The 21,439-nt window shown below is 41.9% G+C and overlaps 1 protein-coding gene across 4 annotated transcripts in view; it reads left to right on the top strand.

The window, feature by feature from the left end:
* Positions 1-8,968: 8,968 nt before the first annotated feature.
* GYG1 (glycogenin 1) overlaps positions 8,969-21,439 on the top strand; it is a 35,007-nt gene continuing 22,536 nt past the window's right edge. The window contains exons 1-4 of one of the 4 annotated variants that reach the window (XM_032346138.1): positions 8,969-9,100; positions 11,425-11,560; positions 13,413-13,587; positions 13,880-14,042. In XM_032346138.1, the coding sequence (XP_032202029.1) occupies positions 9,094-9,100; positions 11,425-11,560; positions 13,413-13,587; positions 13,880-14,042 (481 nt within the window). In that variant the 5' untranslated portion in view covers positions 8,969-9,093. Of the gene's footprint in view, positions 9,101-9,831; positions 10,626-11,424; positions 11,561-13,412; positions 13,588-13,879; positions 14,043-21,439 lie in introns of those variants that run through there. The other 3 variants (XM_032346145.1, XM_032346123.1, XM_032346130.1) reach the window with 3 other exon arrangements.

Here is a 21,439-nt window from a genome sequence, read left to right as displayed (position 1 = left end):
CTGACTCCTTCTTTGCCTGCTGTGGGCTAGAACTTCTCTCAGGCTGCTTCCAACATTCATCTATCTCCTACTTTCTGCCCCCTTTTTTTTCTTCTTAGAGATTCTTCTTCAAAAATCCAATACCTCATTGACTCCTCCATCTCCTCCGTGTCAAAAGGAGAAGCAGATGTGGATTGCCAGAACTGGCAATGAGTGTCTCTGAGGTCTCAAATTCTGAAGAATGCTCTGATTCCCACTCAAATTCCAGGACGGCAGCACAGTTCAAGAAGCTCCAGACATTAAAAAAAAAAAAAAAGAAAGAAAAAAAAAGCTCCAGACATGTAGTCAAATGACCTTGAGCAATTTTCTTACCTCTCTGAGTTTCAGTTATATCATCTATAATACAGGGAAAGTAATTCTGCATGAACCAAAGAAGGCCATTTTCACCCAGTGGAAAAGAAAAAAAAAAAACCTACAACAAAAACCTTTTTTGTTTCCAAACATTGTGTTCAACAGACATCCCTCAACTTCACACTCCCTTTGTAGATTCAGGGCTGGGATAGAGCTCAGAGATGTGATGATCCTGAGGGACTGGCTGTAGTTCAGTAATGTAAGAGGGCTCAGGGCTGGGCAGCCTTTAGTTTTGTTGTTGTTGTTGTTTAAGCTGGAAGTTGAATGCTTTTTAGAAAAAAGAATAAAACTATTGATTGAGTCACAATGGCCTTATAAAAATATCATGTAGGTGATCTGATAGGCTAGATGACCTGATAAGCTGTTTTGAAGATCAAATGATATAATCCACAAGAGAGTATTTTCTATAATATATATCGTGTCCTAGAGGTTTGGTGACAGTGATGTTCTTCAGGTAAAAGCCTGCAGTCCACAGATCACTAAGACTCTGAATCATAATGACTCTTGGGATCATCTTTTCTAATCCTCCTCAAATGAGACCCTAAGCATACATATGCTGGACAGTTAGAAGCAGATGGCATTGGCATGCTAAAGGAGGGTCATTCTCCAGTAACACAAGTGGGGACTTATGTCCCCTTCCTTCTCGGTGTACTATGAATGGACATCACATCATCTCAGGACACAATCAATTTTATATAAAAATGATCACTTCCATTCTTCATGATCTCATCCAGTTTTTACAATGAACTTTGAAAGTCAACTGCCATTCTTACAAACTTACATATACAATACTACACAATCCAGTAATCCTGCTCCTTGTAGGGGTGCCTGGGTGGCTTAGTGGGTTAAAGCCTCTGCTTTTGGCTCAGGTCATGATCCTAGGGTCCTGGGATTGAGCCCCGCATTGGGCTCTCTGCTCAGCAGGGAGCCTGCTTCCTCCTCTCTCTGCCTGCCTCTCTGCCTACTTGTGATCTCTGTCTGTCAAGTAAATAAATTAAGAAAAAAAAAAAAAATCCTGCTCCTAGCAGTTGAATATTCATGGCAGCTTTATTCATAAAACCCAAAGTAAAAGAAACTCAAATGTCCATCTGCTGGTGAATGAATAAATACATGTTGGTATATGCATGCAAAAGAATTCTACTCAGCAATAAAAAGTAATGAACCATTGATACTCAGCAAATAATAAACCTCAAAAGCCTTATGCTGAAAGAAGCCAGACACAAAGACTGTATACTGTATGATTGCATTTGTATGAAATTCTACAAAAGGCAAATCTATTTGCTCAGAAATCAGAGCTGTGTTGGCCAGGGACCAGGGTAGGGGGATGAGATTAACCACAAAGGCACTAGAGGGAAATCTGGGAGGTGATTGTGTTGATGGTTATACGATAGTATATATTTGTCAAAGCTCATTGAATTATAATCCTTTATTAAATTTTTTTATTTTATTTTTTTAAAGATTTTTATTTGTTTATTTGTCAGAGAGAGGTGAGCACAGGCAGACAGAGTGGCAGGCAGAGGCAGATATATATACACACATATATGTGTGCGTGTGTGTGTGTGTATGTGTGTATCCCCCCCCCCCCCCCCCCCCCCCCGCCGAAGAGTTCATGGTTAAAGATCCTGGACAACTTTATTTCTGCTTTTTGACGACCATCGTGTTGTTATTGTGTTACTGGTAGACTAAATAATAAAAGTAAGATTGAAAGATCAAGCAATTACTTTGTCTTGGACTAATTACAGAAGGTTATTCCCATGTCTGGATCCATAACCCTGAGTCTCTAATCTATGGAATCTTCATTTTACTGAGAAACCACCACAAAACCTCTAGAGTCACCCAAATTGAGCTGAAATTTCATTTTCTGTGCTCTACTCCCACTAGAAACCTCTGATCATTTAATTATTTACTAATTAATTCCACATGCCTCCCCTACTTCCAAAGGATCTCATGCAACTTCATGAATAAGGCAAGCGTAATAATGAGAGTAAGTAATGCAAGTAAATGCAGGGTGCAGAGGCCAAATAACAAGAAGTAGCTGCAAATTTGCCATAAGCTTCTAAGTGGACCAAAAACGGGGGAAGTATGTATAAATTTTGAAATGCCTATAAAATAAAGAAAAAACAAAGTATTAAGGAGACGCAACATTCTTTCTGATTCTAAGACTAGGGTGAAAATTTTCCCATGGATCCTCTGAAAGAAGAACTTGTGTGACACAGCAAACATCATCAACAGCACATCGGAAAAGCTGAAGTGAGTTTTCTGTGGCATCCTTAGATCCACAGAGAGAGCCGAGAACATAATGCCGCTCTATGCAGGGAAACACAGCGGCTGTAGGGAAAAGGCTGGAGGGGACTGACTCTTGACTGCACACATCTCCTTTCACAGCTTTTGAATAGTACACAACCTGCACGCATAACCAAACCCTGCTTATTGCACAGACTGGGGAAGCACCTCCACAAATTATTAGTTGTATAATGTTGGGTGAGCTCTGTGTCTCCAATCGACATTGGGGATTAGAGACTATCTATCTCATTTGATTGTTAAAGGTTAAATGATTAATTTTAAGGTTAAATGATTTAATATGTACAAGCCTAGCATCAGGTGAGTGATAGCTATTACTAATGATAATGCCAAAGTGGAGTTTGTAAAGGTTTTCTTGTGATGGAGCAAAACAATGTTGTTCCTTGTATAAAAGTTGATGATAATCCCATTTTACTCAAGAATATAAATTTAGAGTATCTACTAGATATGAAAACCAGATATGTTGGTTGGAATGCAAACTGGCACAGCCACTCTAGAAAACAGTATGGAGTTTCCTCAGAAGGTTAAAAATAGAGCTACCCTCTGACCCAGCAGTTGCACTACTAGGTATTTATCCAAAGGATACAAACATAATGACTCAAAGGAGCGCATGTGCCCCAATGTTTATAGCAGCAATGTCCACAATTGCCAAAATATGGAAAGAGCCCAGATGTCCACTGACAAATTAATGGATAAAGAAAATGTGGTGTGTGTGTGTGTGTGTGTGTGTGTGTATGTATATATATATATATATGAATGAATATTATGCAGCCATCAAAAATGAAATCTTGCCACTTACAATGACGTGGATGGAACTAGAGGGTCTTAGGCTAAGTGACATAAATCAGTCAGAGAAAGACTAATGCCATATGATTTCACTCATATGTGGAATTTAAGAAACAAAACAGATGAACATAGAGGAAGGGAAGGAAAAATAAAATAAGAGGAAAACAGAAAAGAAGGCAAACCACAAGAGACTCTTAACTATAGGGAACAAACTGAGGGTTGCTGGAGGGGAGGGAGTTGGGGGGAAGGGGTACCTGGGGGATGGGCATTAAGGAGGCATGTGACGTGATGAGCACTGGGAGTTGTATGCAACCGATGAAATCACTGAATTCTACCTCTGAAACTTATATGCAATATATGTTAATTAAATTGAATTTAAATAAAATTTTTAAAAAATAATTAAAGATGAAAATTACTGGGATAAAAAAGAAAATCAGGTGTCATGACTGTGGGGTTTATGCAGTTAACAGACCTAGTTTGTTTGAATTTTGTTATGTGCTTTAAAAGGCAATGTACTACTAGGCATTGTTGAAAGAAATTAAGGAAAATCTAAGTAAATGATAAGACATCTCATGTTCATGGATCAGAAGTTTTAAGTTTTTAAGTTGTCAGTTCTCGTCAAATTGATCTAAAAATTAAGTGCAATCTCTATAAAAATCCCATCTTCCCTTATTGGAGAAATTAAAAAAGCTGAACCTAAAATTCATATGGAAATACACGGAATCCAGAACAACCACAATAATCTTGAAAAAAGAACAAAAATGAAGGACTCACTCTTCTCAATTCCAAACTTACTACAAAGCTGCAGAAATCAAGGCAATGTAGAATTAGCATTAGGATAGACACATAGATCAATGGAATAGAATGAGTCCAGAACTAGAATTGTCACACTGATGGTCAACTGATTTTCAACAAAGGTGCCAAGACCATTCAATGGAGAAACAATGGACTTTTCAATAAACAGTGCTGGGACAATTCAATATCCACATGCACAAGAAAGAACCTGGACTTCCACTGCACACGATGCACAAAAATTAACACAAAATTGATTATAGACCTAAATTTAAGAGCTAAAACTATAAATCTCATAGAAGAAAACAAAAGGGCAAATCTTCATGACTGCAGGTTAGACAATGGTTTCCTAGACATAATACTAAAAGCACAAGCAAAAAAGAAAAAAATAAATTGGACTGTGTAGAAATTTAAAACTTTTATGCTAAAATACTACTATCAAGAAAGTGAAAAGTCAACAAACAGAATAAGAGGATATATTACACATTATTTACATAGGTATATTATATATAATATACCTATATATATATAATATGTATATATTTTATATATATATATGTATATATTATATACATATATATATATATATGTGACTCAGGGGTGCTTGCATGGCTCAGTTGTTTAAGTGTCTGCCTTAGGCTTAGGTCATGATCCTAAGGTCCTGGGATTGATCCCCACCTTGGGCTCCTTGCTCAGTGGGGAGTCTGCTTCTTCCTCTCCCTCTGCCCTTCCCTCTGCTCATGCTCTCTCTCTCTCTCTCTCTCTCAAATAAATAAAATCTTTAAAAATTTTTAAAAAATAAATAAAAATCATACATTATACAATATATATCTGATAAGGGATTATATCCAGAATACATAAAGAAACCTTATAACTCAATAACAAAAAATAGACTCAATTTAAAAATGGGTAAAGTCATTTCTCTAAAGAAGATATGCAAATGGACAATAAGCACATGAAAAAATGCTCAACATCACAAGCCATTAGGGAAATGCAAATCAAATCCACAATGAAATGCTACTCCAAACCCATTAGGATAGCTATAATAAAAGACAACAACATTGGTTAAGAAATTCTCATACTAATCAGAATGCAAAATGATGCAGACACTTTGGAAAGCAGTTTGGCCATCTTAAAATGTTAAACATACATTTAGCATAGGACCCAGCAATTCTACAGTTGGTATAGATCCGGGAGGAGACAAATATGTATTTTTAAAAATATATGTAAGTATCAAGCAAAAACTTGGATACAAATAAATGTTCTTAGCAGCATTATTTGCTGTATCTAGAAAGTAGAAACTACCCAAATGTTCACCAACATGTTTATTCATGAATGGTAACTAAAACGTCATAGATCCACATAACGAAATATTATTTGCCAATAAAAAGGAATGAAACACCGATACATGCCCTTACATGAAAGAACTATGAAAACATTAAGGTAGTAAATGAAAGAAGCCAGTACAAAAGACCACATATAGGCAAATCTTTCTAGACAAATCTATAAAGACAGAATTATTAGTAGGTGCTGAGGGCTGAGGGAGAGCGAGAATGAGGAGTGATTGCTTATGGGTATAGTTTTCGTTTGGGGTGATGAAATGTTCTAAAGTTAGATCGTGATGATATTTGCACAATCCTGTGAATACACTCAAAACCATCCAATTGGATACTTTAAAATGGCTGAATTCTGTGGTATGTGAATTATATCTTTTTTTAAAGATTTTATTTATTTATTTGTCAGAGAGACTGAGAGAACAAGAGAGCACAAGTCAGGGGGAGCAGCAGGCAGAGGGAGAAGCAGGTTCCTCACTGAGCAAGGGACTTGGTGCAGGACTTGATCCCAGGACCCTGGGATCATGACCTGAGCGGAAGGTAGGCGTTTAACTGACTGAGCCACCAAGGTGTCTCTGAATTATATCTTAATAAAGTTGTTGGGTCTTTTTTTCTTTTTAAGGCATTAAAAAAATACCCTAGTCAACAGGCCCTTGCAACTTGTGGAGTTTGAGATTCTAGCTTTCAAGTGAAGAATGAACAACTTTGGGCCTCCAAGGATAACATTTCTTGAATAAGCTTTCATTTGGAGTTAGACGGGGATGTGATCACTGGCAACAATTCCAGGTACAGATTTTGTGTGTTACCAATTAAGGGCAAAATTTTAAGTAGTTAGTTAACTAGTTAGTTCCTGTGTCTGGGCAGATGTGGTATATTGATTTCATGGACCGCCTGTGGCACTGTTTGTCTTAGGCCAGCAGGTTGCCCTCTGGAGTATATTTCTAGGTCAGTGGCTCCCACCATCAATTAGTGTGTGTTCTCAAGGGAATGCAAACTGATTTCAGCATTATCTTAAACAAAACATAATTAGGAAGGTTAAGTATCCTGCCAAAAAATTACATAATGCATTCCAAAGCCAACTAAAAATGAATTTTGGAACAACCGTGCTAAATATACACATTCAGCATGGGTTTAAATGGTTAATAGTCATGCTAACACTAAGTTTTTAGTACCCATGTAGGTTTTCTTTTTGAACTTATTTAAATCTCTCTTTAAGGATTTAGAAATTCTGCTACACAAGTTTCACTGGGAAAAAAGTTAATAAATTAAATTCTTAGACATCTGCCCCACTACAACATTGTCTGTCTTTCCTCTACGTCTGACTCCTTCTAGCATGTTCAATCCAGAACGTTCAATCACCTTGCTATGCAAAATTGGTCCACAACCTGGACATCACCAGGGAGAGCCACTCCAAACTGTTGAGTCAGAATCTGCATTTTAACAGGATCCCCAGAAAATCCGTGTGCCCGTTTAAGTTTGAGACGCCTTGCTCTCATACCTAACTGAAACTCAATGTAAAACAGCCTCAGGAAAACTGGGTGGTGCGTCACTATTAGTAATCTCAATTGAGACATTGTAGCAACCTCAAAATCCCTATTTGATTAAGGTGGTGAAACCTATAAACGTTCTCTTACTGTAAATGTGCATAAAACACAGGAAAGAAGGCTGTGATGACCACTCCTGCTTAAACATCCTGGATGATGGAGCAGAGAGGAGCTTGTTCTTCAGGAGATTTTCCCTCCTGTTTCTGTTGTCCCCAGATCTTCTGCTGGCTTTGCCCTTTTGGATCCAGCATCACGCTTTGTGAAAGCCCAGCCCGGACACTCCGCTGTCAAGCAGCAGGTGGTAAAGAATCATCAAGGGCAGGAGGGTTCCAGAGTGAAAGATGTACACTTCACTATTTCCTATTTTCTGTATCAGTATAGAAAGAAGCAATTTAGACCTGGAGCACCACTGTTTTCCCTCACCCAGGTGGGTACAATTCACACACATGTGCCTTCATACTCCTTAAAGAGCATCAACTCTTCCGAACCCACAGGGTCTGAATACATGAACACCCCTCCAATGTACCTTTGCCCCCACATTTCCACTTCCTACAAATGAAGTTTATAAAGCTAAGTAACCAGGAGGTCTTTCCAAGCGAATCAGCGGTCTCCATGTCATGATGGGAGACTGGGAAGGAATCAAGAGAGATTTCTGAAGAATGATAATTAAGATGCTGATTCTTAGATTCCACCCTTAAGATTCTGATTCAGGAGGTTTGGACTAAGGACCAAAAATTAACATTTTAACAAGTGTCCTAAGCAATTCTAATGTAGGTGGTACAGGCCTATACTTGAGGGAACCAAGATAATGGGTTTAAGAATATCAATACCACCTTTGCAATCAAACACTTATTCTTATGCATCTGTTTCATTTTTGAACTGATGTTGTCAGTTTCCTATTTGGCCTCTATGCAGCATTTACTGAGCAACTGTTGTTGGCAGAGAATTGTACTACCTATTCCTTTCCTGGTATGTTTGGGCTGGGTGGAGGGGATGGGGAGACGAGAAGGGTGTGATCACAATAGAAAGCGATTTCTCAATTTCCTAGCAAAATGGCAAATTCACCTTTTCATGATTTGTGAAACAGATTAACCTAAACAACTATATTACTCAACCAGAGTTACCATCACTTGCTAATTTTTTTAAGGGCACCAGCTACCTGGGATGTCCTAGCCTTACCGGTAGGAAGGTCAGTTCTGTAAACCAAACTGCCCACCTTCTCCCCTTGAAATGACCACAGACAAGTAACTCAACCTTTCCGTAACTCAGTTTCTTCATCTGTAAAATAAGGCTACCACCTACTTCGTGGGGATGTTGTAAGGAGTAAACAAAACCTTATCTAATGGATGCAGAGGGCTCCATGAATCTGAACAATACAAGTGAAGAATTCATTCCATTTTTCAGTCAAAGCTACAAGACCATTGTGAGAATACCAAAAACTGTTTCCAGAAGCTGATTTGTAATTCTCGGAGAAGAGTGAAATTTAAACCTTGTTTATTTCAAACAGTTCAAGTGAATTATCGTCAGTCCAGTAACCTGGGATTTTTATTTTTTAGAGTTCTCTAACCCTTGGCTTCTTCGGGAGTTTGTCCTGCTGATACCACGCTCTGCCCCAAAGTTCCGTTCCAAATCCCCGCTTGAGGCGAGGATGCGGAGGCGCGAGGTCCCCGGCAGGTGCCCCTCGGAAGCTGGCCGGGAGCCCAGCGCCGGGGGTGGAGGGGCTGGGAGCGGACGGGGGTCGACGGCCCCCGCCGGCGGCTCAGCGGGGAGGATGTCGGCAGGCGCCGGGAGCGTGCGCGGCCACGTGACGGCCGCTATAAGAGCGCTCCGGGCCCACGCTCGCCTCCCGCCGCGCCTCCTCGCTGGCCGCGCTCCCTCCCGGCACCCGGCTTCTCCCAGCCAGCAACCTGCGGCTGCGGCGGCCGCCCGCCCCCCTCGGCAGCACCATGACAGGTACGCGCCGCGCCGCCCCCCGCCCCCCGGACTCCGGCTCCTCGCCCCGCGCTGTGGCCGCCAGCCGCCTCCCCGCCCCGCAGCCCCGGGGGAGTTCCTGGCAGGACGAGGACCGCCGCAAAGTTGCAGGCTGGCTGCAGTCGGGCGTGCCGCTTCCTGCGTCAGCCGCTGCCCCGCCGCCCCCCGGCGCCGGAGCTGCGGCGCGGAGCCCGGGACGCTGTCGTGGGGGTGGCAGCCTGGCGGCGCCGGGGCCCTCTGCCGAAGCCCCCGTTCCTGCTTCCGTCTCCGTGCCCTTCCTCCTGCTCTCACCGTGAAGGGCGGGCGGAGCAGCTGCGGCGGGGCCGGGTGGGGGTGGGGAGCCGGTTCCTGGGGGCGCCAGTCCCGCGCCCTGGGGCGCGGCGGGGTCGCTTGTTGGCCGCCCCCGCCTCCCGCAAGCAGGAACACCGGGAAGGGCGGGCCTAGAGGCCCGGACGGCGGCGGCCCCGGCCCGGCCCCGCTCCTCTCCCGGCCGCCGGGGCGCTGGCCGCCACGCCGAGCCTATTTTTAGGCCTTTGGGGCCGGGTTGCGGAAAGCTAGAGCTGGGCGAGCGCCCCAGGGGAGCGGGCCGCAGGCGGTGGGCGTGTGCCGGCTCACTTGTTGCAGGGGTTGACTGTGCCGGGAGCTCGGAGATAATTGGCTGGTCTTCCGATGTTGCTGAAGCTAATAGCGCGGTTACGAGAGCGGCTGAAGTGCCGAAAGATTGCAGATGTAGCCGAAGGTGTTCTTTTTTACCCAGCTGTCCCTGGTCTCTCCTGTTCCTGTGTAATGTTTGCTAGGTGTTCCAGTTTATGTTCCTAAGCATCTGTCCTGTCCCTGCTTCATCTTGGACAGTATCCACATCCTTCCTTCCTGAAGCCCTTGAGTCCTCTTTACCTTATTAAACTTGAATCCAGGTTCCCCCAATCTGGACTGCTTTTGAGTTAAAACATTAATCCTCATCCCCCAGATTACATACTCCTGGGCAGACTGTCTGAAATGTTGCCATCTCATCATGGGTTGAAGGAACAAGTCAAGGCAGAGATTGATGGGCACGTCAAAGGACAGGTTACTGTTCTGAGCTTTCCTAGGTGGGAAACCGGTGCCCCTTGAGGAGTGGGGGACACCAGTTTCTCTACAGCTTAATTACTATCCTGTTCAGGAAGAGTGTCCCGTGGGATGTGAAGATGCTCTTTGGAGTGTGGCTGGCTCGCTGGCTCCTGCTGTAGCCCCCTGACAGCCTACAACTTTCTTTGGCTTCTCAAAGGAATTCACTCTGCCTCCATCCAGCCTCCAGATTGGAAAACGGGCAAAGGGAAAATGAGACAGAGCGTGACTTCATGACAAAATGTCCCAACTCCTGGGTTGGGCAACAGTGCCCCCAAGTGACCCCTGCCACTGTTTGATCCTACGTATCCTGTACATTTGGATGCCCACTGCCTTGCTAGAATCCCTGCAGATAGAGTGGACCTCAGACTCATTCCAGGGAACCGGAGAACTGGAGGGAGGGGTAATCCTTGTATTTGCCTTCCCTTCTGGCAACTACGAGATTGTGTGTGTGTGTTGGGGGGGGGGGGCCCAGGATACAGGTTAGGGGTTGCTGTTTGGTTCTCCTAAAGAAAAAAAAAGAAAAGCAAGTTTGTTAGTGCTTTTGAGGTGGTCCCTAAAGCCAGCTAACTTGATTGGCTGCTGGTTAGATAGAAGCACTAAAGAGGGTAGGCCTGTCTATCAAGGTGATATTTGAGCAGACACTCAGAGTGACTTGAGATGTGGTGTGTGGTGTGGGTGCCTTTGCTTCAGGTTGAGGAAACAATATATAAAGCCTGAGGCTTAGCAGAAGCCTAAGCATCAGAATGAAGAATATGGCCTCTGCTTTCAGATGCTGTCAATTGAGGTCATTAGTTGCATTTGTGCTTGGCTGAAAGTACTTGTAGGAAACAGAAAATGTGCTTCTTGATAGCGTTGTCACCTGTTAATTTCCTGAGGTTTACTTTCTGGTGTTAAGCTACTATTTAGTCTGAGAATTTTGTGTGTTCAGACTCTAAATTGGGTTTAATTTTTAAAGCTAATCAGCCTGTTGGAGATTGCCAAAGATGCTAAAGAATGGTCTTGAATCATTCTTAAAGTGGGCACTTGGGTTCTTTCCTTACTCCCAAAGAAGCTGCTCCTTTATTAATAGAGAAAGTTGATCTCAGAGGAGCTGATTTTGCCAAGTTAGTGGTTGAAAAGGGTCCTGGGGTAGCTTTTTCCAGGTAGGATATTATTAATAATGAGTGTGTTGTTGTTGTTTTCTTTCTCTTTGTATTAAGATCAGGCCTTTGTGACACTGACCACAAACGATGCCTACGCCAAAGGAGCCTTAGTCCTGGGCTCGTCTCTGAAGCAGCACAGGACCACCAGGAAGCTGGCCGTGCTTGCCACTCCTCAGGTCTCCGACTCCATGAGGTGAGGACCTTCCTGCCGGTCTGTCCGTGGAGCTCTGAAGTCTTTATCCCATTTCTGGCATCACTGGGCATTGAGGCCATACCATTTACAGGGCTTGAGCACTAGGTGGAGAAAGATCAGAATTGCTGAGTGATGGATTTCTGGAGCTGAAACCTCTTCCTAGCTCTTGGGAACTATTCCAGCTGAGCTCCCTTCTGGAAGGTGTGGTTCTGATCCATGCTTTTACTGGTTCCAGCTGTGAGAAGGACCCTCCTGTAAGCAAGGCCTCTAGGATGACCTGAGTGAATGTTTTAGTCCAGGCATTCCTTTTATGTCATCACACTCCACTTGCATTTCTTTCCCAAATGCAGAGGGGCTACTTTGTTTCCTGTTTCTAACCAGGGAAACCTCAGATGACCGAAAGTAAGTAGCACTTTTCCCCACTCTCAGTTGGCATTTGTAATCTAAAGAACTGTATTTATCATTTAATAGACTAGAATATTTTCCAGGATTTTCTGAACTAGGGATTGTGTGAAGAAAGCACCCTGGGGGTGGGGGTGGAGTGGGGATGGGGGGGCACAAACTGCTGGTTGATTGGGTTAGTTCACTTTGATTTGTTGGTATTAAACTTTGAAATATTTGATTGAACTACCTAGATCCTAATACTACAGAAATATCTGGGCACACTAGCAGCTCTGTAGGTGTTTATTTTTGTTTTCCTATGCCTCTTAGAAATTGAAAATGCCCTTTTTGTGACTTTTTTTTCTCACAAGAAATGAAAGCACATGCCAAGGACCTCTGAAAAGGCTGCTGTATATTGGGAGATACTTCTCACACTAAAAACCTTATTTATAAAGGGTAATTTAGGAAAATGCACAAAAGACTGTTTCCTAAAGTGTACATCTTAATTTGTTGTCTGTTTAGTGAGGCTGTGTGCAAGAAGACACATGTAGTCTCCCATTCCTCCTCTACTGTACTAAATGGCTCCACTGACCATTTATTTTCAAAAAGCTGATGTTTACTGTGTGAATTGGAACATCTTTTTCTACAGTGTGGACACAGAATACAATACCAGTTTTGTTCTGCATGTTTCATATTGTTATAAATGTGTAGTGATGATGGGGCTTTATGGTATGTGTTCCCCTGCTCTGAGCTTAGTGTTCTATCTAAGTATACCTCCACTTAACCCACCTCAAGATTGCTTTCTAAAATAAATCTTGAGTTAATTTGGGGCCTGGAGAAGTGTTGCACCTCACAAACCAAAGTGATTCTCTCATTATGCCAAAAGTGCTAAGCATACTGTAAGTGTTGGTTATATTTGATTCTAATAACTGGCAGCTGAATAACCAAGTCCTTTAATGTCCTTTGGGACACATGACTCGCTGTCAACTGCTTCAGCAAAAATGGTTATTTATAGGCTTTATTGCAGGTATTATATGCACTTAGCATTTGTAAAACATGCAGTAATCGGCAGAAGTAACTAATGAAATGCCATTGTTAAATACATAGGTTGTTGTAAAGATGTGCTCTTTTGAAAGGGAGTCAAATTTTGAGAGGTGGTTTCTGTAATTTGCTTGGTATTCAGTGATAAAATAAACAATAGAAAAGTGCTGCTATAATAATGTATAAGACAAGTACTTTATCCTCACCAAAGCAATTTTTATTAGTGAAGTTAGCTGCCCATGCAAATTGATACAGTTTGGCCTGAAGTAAATTAAGACCACCTATTTAAGAGATTGTACTATATCAAAGTAACAGATTGCTCTACTAGTTGATGTGGTAGACTAATAAGAATACAATTTTACATTAGATGGGTTACTTGTTATTATCTGAAAAGACACTAAGCGCTGTTTTCTGGATTTGATTTTGGCAGAAAAGTTTTAGAGACAGTCTTTGATGAAGTCATCACCGTAGACGTCTTGGACAGTGGCGATTCTGCACATCTAACCTTAATGAAGAGGCCTGAGTTGGGTGTCACATTAACGAAACTCCATTGCTGGTCACTTACGCAGTATTCAAAATGCGTGTTCATGGATGCAGATACTCTGGTGAGTGTGGCTTTGGTGACTGGAAAGATGTATATAGTAACTGAGACCCGTTAGGCATTTGAGGAATGCTCTCAAGACGTGCCGGTGAAGTTCAGATAAAACCACTCATTGAAAGTATCAGGTGATGGAGGAGACTGAGCCCAGGCTACCTGACAGCTGTCATCTGAATGGTTAAGATCAGCAGCAGATTGCATCTTTTGTGTTGGATAACTTAGGGAGAACTTAAGAGTATGCTGGGGCAGAACATTTCTGTAATGCTTTCCCTCCCACCCCCCTCCCCCCTTTGAATTAGGTCCTAGCAAATATCGATGATCTTTTTGAGCGAGAAGAATTGTCGGCGGCACCAGACCCAGGGTGGCCTGACTGCTTCAACTCTGGAGTCTTTGTTTATCAGCCTTCAGTTGAAACATACAATCAGCTGTTGCACCTTGCTTCTGAGCAAGGCAGTTTTGATGGTAGGTATCTGTTATCTTTATATTTGATGAAATGATAGTAGCTTCTAGAGGCTGCTCTTCTCCAGGATCTAGTTGCTTTCATTCCTTATGCCTGGAAGACAGCAGTGCATGAGGTGGAGAAAACATTTTCATTTGTGCTCTTGTTGGAAAGACTGTTGTGTGTCTGTGTGTACATTTGCATTTTTCTTTAAGTGTATAAGACTGAGCTAAGAGACATTTTTATACACCTGACTTTAACCGGCTTCCTTCTGTCTTAGAGTGATAAATGAGCCATGATTGTTCAAGAATTCAAAAGACTATTAAATCAAGAACTTTAACCACTGTCTTTAAATCTAAGTAAACTTAACTAAAGGAGCTAACAGGAGGACCAGTCATTGTTTTCATAGAAACTGGAGGAATAAACCTGATAACTTGGCTCTCATTCTCTTGGGAAGCATTGGAAAAAAAGATAGAAAATTAACTGATTAATCTCTCTCTCCAAATTCTCATTCCCTGTAAGGCTGCACATATGAGTGGTATTTGCAAGGTCAAAGAGTAGAACATTGGCAAAGTCAGCATCCATTTTCCATAACACAGAATCATATCTATTTACATGTATATAGAGAAAGGTTCTGACTATTCGTGGATTTAGGGTGCCACAGCCTTTGGAGAAATTTGAACAAATGAATTAAGTATGTTTCCATTTCAGGCCAGTCTCTGAAATAATAAATAATCTTTTTTTTTTTTTTAACAACAAACTATCCCAAGACAGAACTAGTTAATGTGCAAAAGCAGCATTTTCTAAAATTAATGTTAATAAATCTTTTGAATAAAGAAGAATGCCAGTTACATTAGAGAAGAAGAATCTGCTCTAAGAAGGGACTTACTATCAGATACTTGACATTGTGGCAAAGATCCCTGAGCTCTGAAGCAGATTTTGGGCACCAGGAGGTTCTTTTTCTCTCTCCGCCCCTGTTCCCCCAAGAGCAGATCTGAGATTGCAGGGAGTAGATCTTTTGAAAGTAGCAGAAATAGCTTTCCTCAGTTGACAAAAGGTTTGGCCCTCAGTAAAGATATGAAGATTCATTTCCATTAACTAGTTATAAAGTTAAAAGGCTTAATCTCAAATTGAAATATTTTAAAATAAAAGATTAAAAGTTTGTCAAATTGCTGAAGTTAAAACATTTTCAGCTATATATAAAACTGAAATTGGATTTTTGTCGTTGCTATTCACAGGAAATAAATTGATCACTTAACAAAGGATTTGGGATATACAACTATTGAAATGTCATGAAGAAGATTAAGAAAATTCAAGTCTCCATCTCATGTGACTATTTGGCTAGTTTAAACTCTATGCCAGGAGCCCTCACTGTGGGGTTGATTTGGCTTCCTAGGGGACAGACTTATATGGTTGTCACAACTGAAGGGTGCTGCTGGCCCCTAGTAAGTAGAGGCTTGGGTTGCTGCTGAGAGTCCTACAGTGAATGCGGACAACCCACACAGTGAAGGATTACCAGGCCCTAGTTGTCAGTAAGGCCAAGGCTGAGAAACTTTGCTCTGTGCCAAGACCTTATATGCTCTACATGAGCAGGAGTGTATACATCATAATGAATGACGACACCTGATACAAAGTAGTCTTAACTTTAAGCACCCTTAAATAGGAAACTGTGTAGAGTGTTCACTGCGGTCAGGACCAAATGCAACTTCACTTCACTGACTTATTTTTTTTTAGGTCCATAGAAGAAATGAAAGAGGTATTAGTACCTGAGTTCAAAACACTTACTCTTTATTTCTACTGCTTATACCAAAACCATGACCTTTGCATAAAAGGAAGGTGAGAGTATTTTTAGCAGAAGTCCATAGTTTGTCTTAACCTTCCTGTCAAAATAGAGCTTTCTTCACCTCCTCCGATCAAATTTGAAGGAAGTAGTGTAATCTGCCAGAAACTCAGCATAAATGGTCCACTCCAGTAAATAATTCACATTCGAAAATAGACCCAGCAACCTGAAATCGAAATGACTGTAATAGCATAGAGTCAGTCCAGTTTCTAATCTAGAAGAGTACTTGGTTTTGTTGTTAAGAGTTTGGATACTAAACAGTAGTATGCCATGGCAAATTACCCAGGTTATAATTTTAGAATATAAAACTAATTGATTAACTGGTAGAGACCCCTCTGGATCAGTCTTGTTTGAGAATAAAGAGGGACTGGAGGAGTTGATGAATTCATTGTTAAGAAGCCCAGGATGTGTGGAAAGTGCTCAACTAGAAAGCACTTTCTGCTTTTTCGGGCCAGAATCTGAAACCACTGAGCGATTTTCTCTGTGCCTAGTAGCACATTTCATTATTCAGCAGCAGGGTTTCCAGGAGCTGGTCTTTCTATAAGGTGCTCCATTTAGCTGACTTGTTGGTGGTGAAGCATTGAATTTTCTTGGTTAATAGAAATGCTTAATTGAAGGAGTTGAAAATTTCAGTTATGCAGATTGAACTTACAGTTATTCTCAATATGTTATTTAAATTCAGCAGAAGAATAGATTAGCAGCTTTCAAGTGAAAGGTAGTTTTCCCTTTGTGTTGATAAGCTTTACTTTGTTGTTGTTGTTTTTTAAGATTTTATTTTTTTGACAGCACAAGTAGGCAGAGAGGCAGGCAGAGAGAGGAGGAAGCAGGCTCCCCACTGAGCAGAGAGCCCAATGCAGGGCTCTATCCCAGGACCCTAGGATCATGACCTGAGCCGAAAGCAGAGTCTTTAACCCGCCCAGGCCCCCTGTTGATAAACTTTGCTTACCAGAAAAAGCTCACAACATACTGAGGGAGCTGTTTCACTCTAGAGGAGTTTACTATCCTATTGAATTAATACCTGTGTGACATAAAGACTTACTGGACTGACACTTAACATTTCATCATGAGCTACATCTTTTTTCCTTTTTTTTTTTTTAAAGATTTTTTTTTTTTTTTACTCATTTGAGAGAGAGAGAGACAGAGACAGAGCACAAGCTGGGGGAGAGACAGAGACAGAGGCAGAGGGAGAAGCAGACTCCCCGCTGAGCTGGGAGCCCACTGTGGGGTTCGATCCTAAGACCTGGAGATCATGATCTGAGCAGAAGGCAGATGCTTAACCATCTAAGCCATCCAGGTGCCCCTACATCTTTTTTTTCTAACGGCAGTAGTAACCTTGCTTCACTTTGAGTTTTCAGCAGTGCACGGTTTTGTTTAGATGTCCTGTCACAGGCACTGAGATAGGAACGTTTTCAGGTGTTTCACATTTTCTAATATCTGCAGATACTCGCCATCCCCCTCATCACCCGGTTTTACTGAACAGAGGGCTTAGGTTCCAGTATTTTTAGATTGGTATTAAAGGAAACCCATTTGTAGATGATTGTAGCTCAGTTTGAATATCTCCCAAGTCCTTCTTAATCTCTTGCATACGTTCAACAAAAACTATGGGGCCGGGTGTCCACTGACAAGCCAGGCAGGCTGCTGGTGGCTGAGTGTTTGCAGCTGCGTTTACAGCCCTTCTGCTGCAGAGGAATGTGGCTGGAATGCTTCTAATCATCAGCCCTCTAATGGCTACCCCTCCCCATGCCTCTGGCCAAAAGAATAACAGTACCATGGCCAGTCCTGCTAGATACCTTGACTTCTCCTTTCCTTCCAAATATATAGAGTACTAGAATTGAGAGCTAGAGACCATGCACCTCATTCATGGCTGAATTCTAATTTTCTGTGAAGTGTCTAAGTTCCTATACTGTTATTTGTGTTTGCAGACTGTCTTGGCACTTATTTCATAACTGAAGTTACATGTTTCCTGGAAGTTGAACAATAGCTGTTGTGAAATATCTGCACACAAACATTTTATAGAATGTGACAAGATCAGGTTAATTTGGTGTTTGTTAGCAGTGAAAGTAAGCGAGGGCGTATGAGATACTGATCATCAGTTTTGTCTCTACATACTCATGTACAACAAGGATGATGCACTTGGCCCTTTAGGAAATTCATCTGAGTGCAAGTTGAGGTTTACTTTCTTTTCCCCTGCTACTCTAAAATATCCTAAATTATGGGTGCTTGTACAGTTGAAAAGTTTAGTGCTTGAGAATTGCTGTATGTTAAATTTTATCTTTATGTGTTTCAAAAACCTAGGGCAAAAAGAGGAATGTATATTTTCCAATTTGGAGGGTTTTTTTTTTGTTTTTTTGTTTGTTTTGTTTTAAGCTTTTATTTGTCCGAGAGAGAGCACAAGCAAGGGGAGCAGCAGGCAAAGGGAGAAGCAGGCTCCCGGTTGAGCAGGGAGCCCTACATGGGGGTGAATCCCAGGACCTGGGATCATGACCTGAGCCGAAGGCAGACGCTTAACTGAAGGCAGACACTTAACCTACTGAACAACGCAGGTGTCGCTGGAGTGTTTTGTTGTTGTTGTTTTTAAATTGGGGACTTACACTGTAACTTAAAAACACTAAGCTATTATTGGAGTAAAGAAATTTTGGTCAATAGTTGGATTTTCAGAAAGAAGAGGAGATAGTAAATTGGTGATTCAATATTAGGTATGATTTTACTTTAGGCAGAATCCAAGACCTGCTGTGAGGTCCTTATACCTACATGTTCCGTATTCTAAGTGGCCATTTAGACCCTTAAACTGTAAGGTGTTTTTTTCTGTGCTTGCAGATATAGTAAACCAGGAGAGTATAAGTTTTTTAAACTTTTAACAGAAAAGATTGGTGGTAAATTCTTATCAAGTGTAAAACTGACTCCACTGCTATCTCCTTTAATCTTTGTAGTTACTTAGGCTTCAAACTAGACCTGCCCCAAAAAGGAATGAAGGTGAGAGGTATTTCTCGATACCACTTGTCTTGTCCAACCCAAATCAGCTCAGAAATCCCAGTGTGCCTCCCTGGGTTGGCTGACTGGGTGGCTTCTCCCTTGCCCGCCGCCCGTGGTAGGCTTGCCTCAGCTGCCCCTACATGAGGCTGCTGGTGGCCTGGAGGGTACTTCAGCAGCTGCTTTGAAAACTGCTCTCTTGCATTTATGTCATTTCACTGATAGCTTGAGTAGTAAGCATCTCGAATAAGTAAAAGTGAAAAGTAGAAGTCACAGCATGTAACAGCAAGACAAATGAGCACCCAGGTTTTTTCTCAAGAGCTATTTTTACCTCCTTATACCCATGAGTATTTCTTTAACTTAGCCATCTGCTTGTCTCTAGCCTTGTAACCAGCAGAGCTCATGAACCCCGTGAGAAATGGAGAAAGGGGAAAAGACTCACCTATTATGTGTGTACAGGCTCTTAAACTGGCCCTCCTCCTCCACTCTCTCCCACCACGCCTCACTTGTTCACGCACTCATGTGTTCATGCGGCAGACCGTTCTGGAGGGCCTGCTGTATCACTACTCTAGTACTAGGAGCCCCTGGAGTCCCGTTCAGAACGGCAGCCTGGCCCAGTTCCTTAGCTGGTGGCAGAGCCTGGGCGGAACCAGGCAGTGTTCCTTGACTCTGCGTCTGGGTTGTGTGTGTGGTTTTCCCCCTTCCCTCCCCATTAGTCCCTTCTGCAGCATTCATGACCATGAATCCTGATAGCGATACAGGTTGGAGGAAAATCTCTAGGACATGGCCCTTATTACAGATTAATTACTTAAAATTCATCTCCCTGAGTAGAAAATAGCTGATAACATTCCTCATCCTACAGATAAGGCAGTGGAGGCTCAAGTCTACTCTCTCTCTAGCTGATGGCTCTTCTCCCCGGAACCACTATATCTAGAAGTACTTTGCCTTTCCAAATCAGCTGCACAGTTAAGGGTCTTGCATTGTTTTCTGAGTCTGGAAGTATTCTTGGAAATACTACTTTCTACATTTCTTTCGTCCTCTTAGCATTTACATAATGTTAAGTACTAATCTGGGCAAGATGCTAAGTTTAATGACCAGCGATAGACTGGTAAATAATTCCGAGTTTTATCTCTGCCTCTATAAAGCTTATGAGACCTTACAGAAATTTAATAACTAATTATTAAATTTTTTACACAACTAATAATGTAATTAAGTTATTACATAACTAATAATGTAATTGTGATTCTGATAAATTCAGAGTGCTAAGAGAATCTAGACTAGGAAGAACTGCCTTAAATTGAAAAAGTGAAATTAGGCCAAGAATAAATGTTCTCTTGCTATTATACACTATCTAACCCCCTACCCCCACCTGCCTCTATGCCTACTTGTGAGCTCTCTCTGTGTCAAATAAATAAAATCTTAAAAAAATTATTTATTAGAGAGTACATGTGAGGGGTGTGCACGACTGTGGGGGCATGAAGGTAGGGGAGGGAGAAGCAGGCTCCCCACTGAGCTGGGAGCCTGACTAGAGGGGTGGTGGTGATACGCAGTAATAGTGAGACCCAAGCTCCAAGTGCCTAGATTTCCACCAGCCACCTGGGATTCATTCAGTGATCCTTGGTAAACCTCATAGAAATATCCCCAAGATCTGGGCCATTCATAGACTATAATCCTTGGCATTTTTGCTGTAGGCAGACGTGCTGATACCAATGTTTAGTGGATGTCAGTTTTAACACAGCGAGTCACATTTTCATTTCAGGGCTTGCCTGTATCACTGTAAAGTATTAAGCATATTTTACTTTAAATTCTTTGCTTGATACTTGGTCCTCTGCCCTTTCATTAGATTGAGAACCATTTGAGAGCTAAACCTATCTTACTAATCATCCTAGCCAAAATGCCTATACCTAATTTATGTTACTTCAGACATTTTCTATAGAAATGACTGTGCAAATTGCATTCTCCAATTAAAAAAAAAAAAACGTAATTCCCTAGAAGACTCTAAACCAGTGCTTCACATATTTTAATATGCAAAGAAATCACCTAGAGGTTAAAACATGGATTCTGATTCTGTAGGTCTGGGTTGGGGCTTAACATTCTGCCTTTCTGTCAAGCTCCCCGGTGATGCCCATGGTGCTGAAAACTGGACCGCTTTGCCTAGGATGGTTTTAGAGGGAGCATTCCTGTGGCTGAGCTGCTAGGGTTCATGTTTAAACCAGAATTGACCCACCCTTCCTACTATCCAGAGGAGGAAGGCCAAGTGCCAACAAACTGTGGAGGGGCACAAAAACAAATGCACAGATTTAAAGACGGTACTCAACTCCATTTCTGCCTTACAAGATTGAGCTTCTGACAAATGCTGTGATGTGTCTATGGTTACCGGTTCATGACCCTGCTCAAAAGACCTGGAAAATACGGAGTGGTTGCAAGGTTATTACCGTACTTGGGCAGCCAGGTGGAAGCATGAGGCAGAATCTGATATTTGCTTTTGTTTGCAAAACAAGTGCCATGTGTCACTTGTCCCATTTCCTTCTGTCTCTCACCTGTGTTGCCACGCCCTGGCCTGTGCATCATAACTGCTGGTGATGTCTCCTAATCGTGTTTGTCAGTTCA

This window comes from Mustela erminea, chromosome 1, assembly GCF_009829155.1.
Source record: "Mustela erminea isolate mMusErm1 chromosome 1, mMusErm1.Pri, whole genome shotgun sequence".
Classification (NCBI taxonomy): Eukaryota; Metazoa; Chordata; class Mammalia; order Carnivora; family Mustelidae; genus Mustela; species Mustela erminea.
Note: the sequence above shows the minus strand (reverse complement) of the source record. Positions and strands in the feature narration are given on the sequence as shown.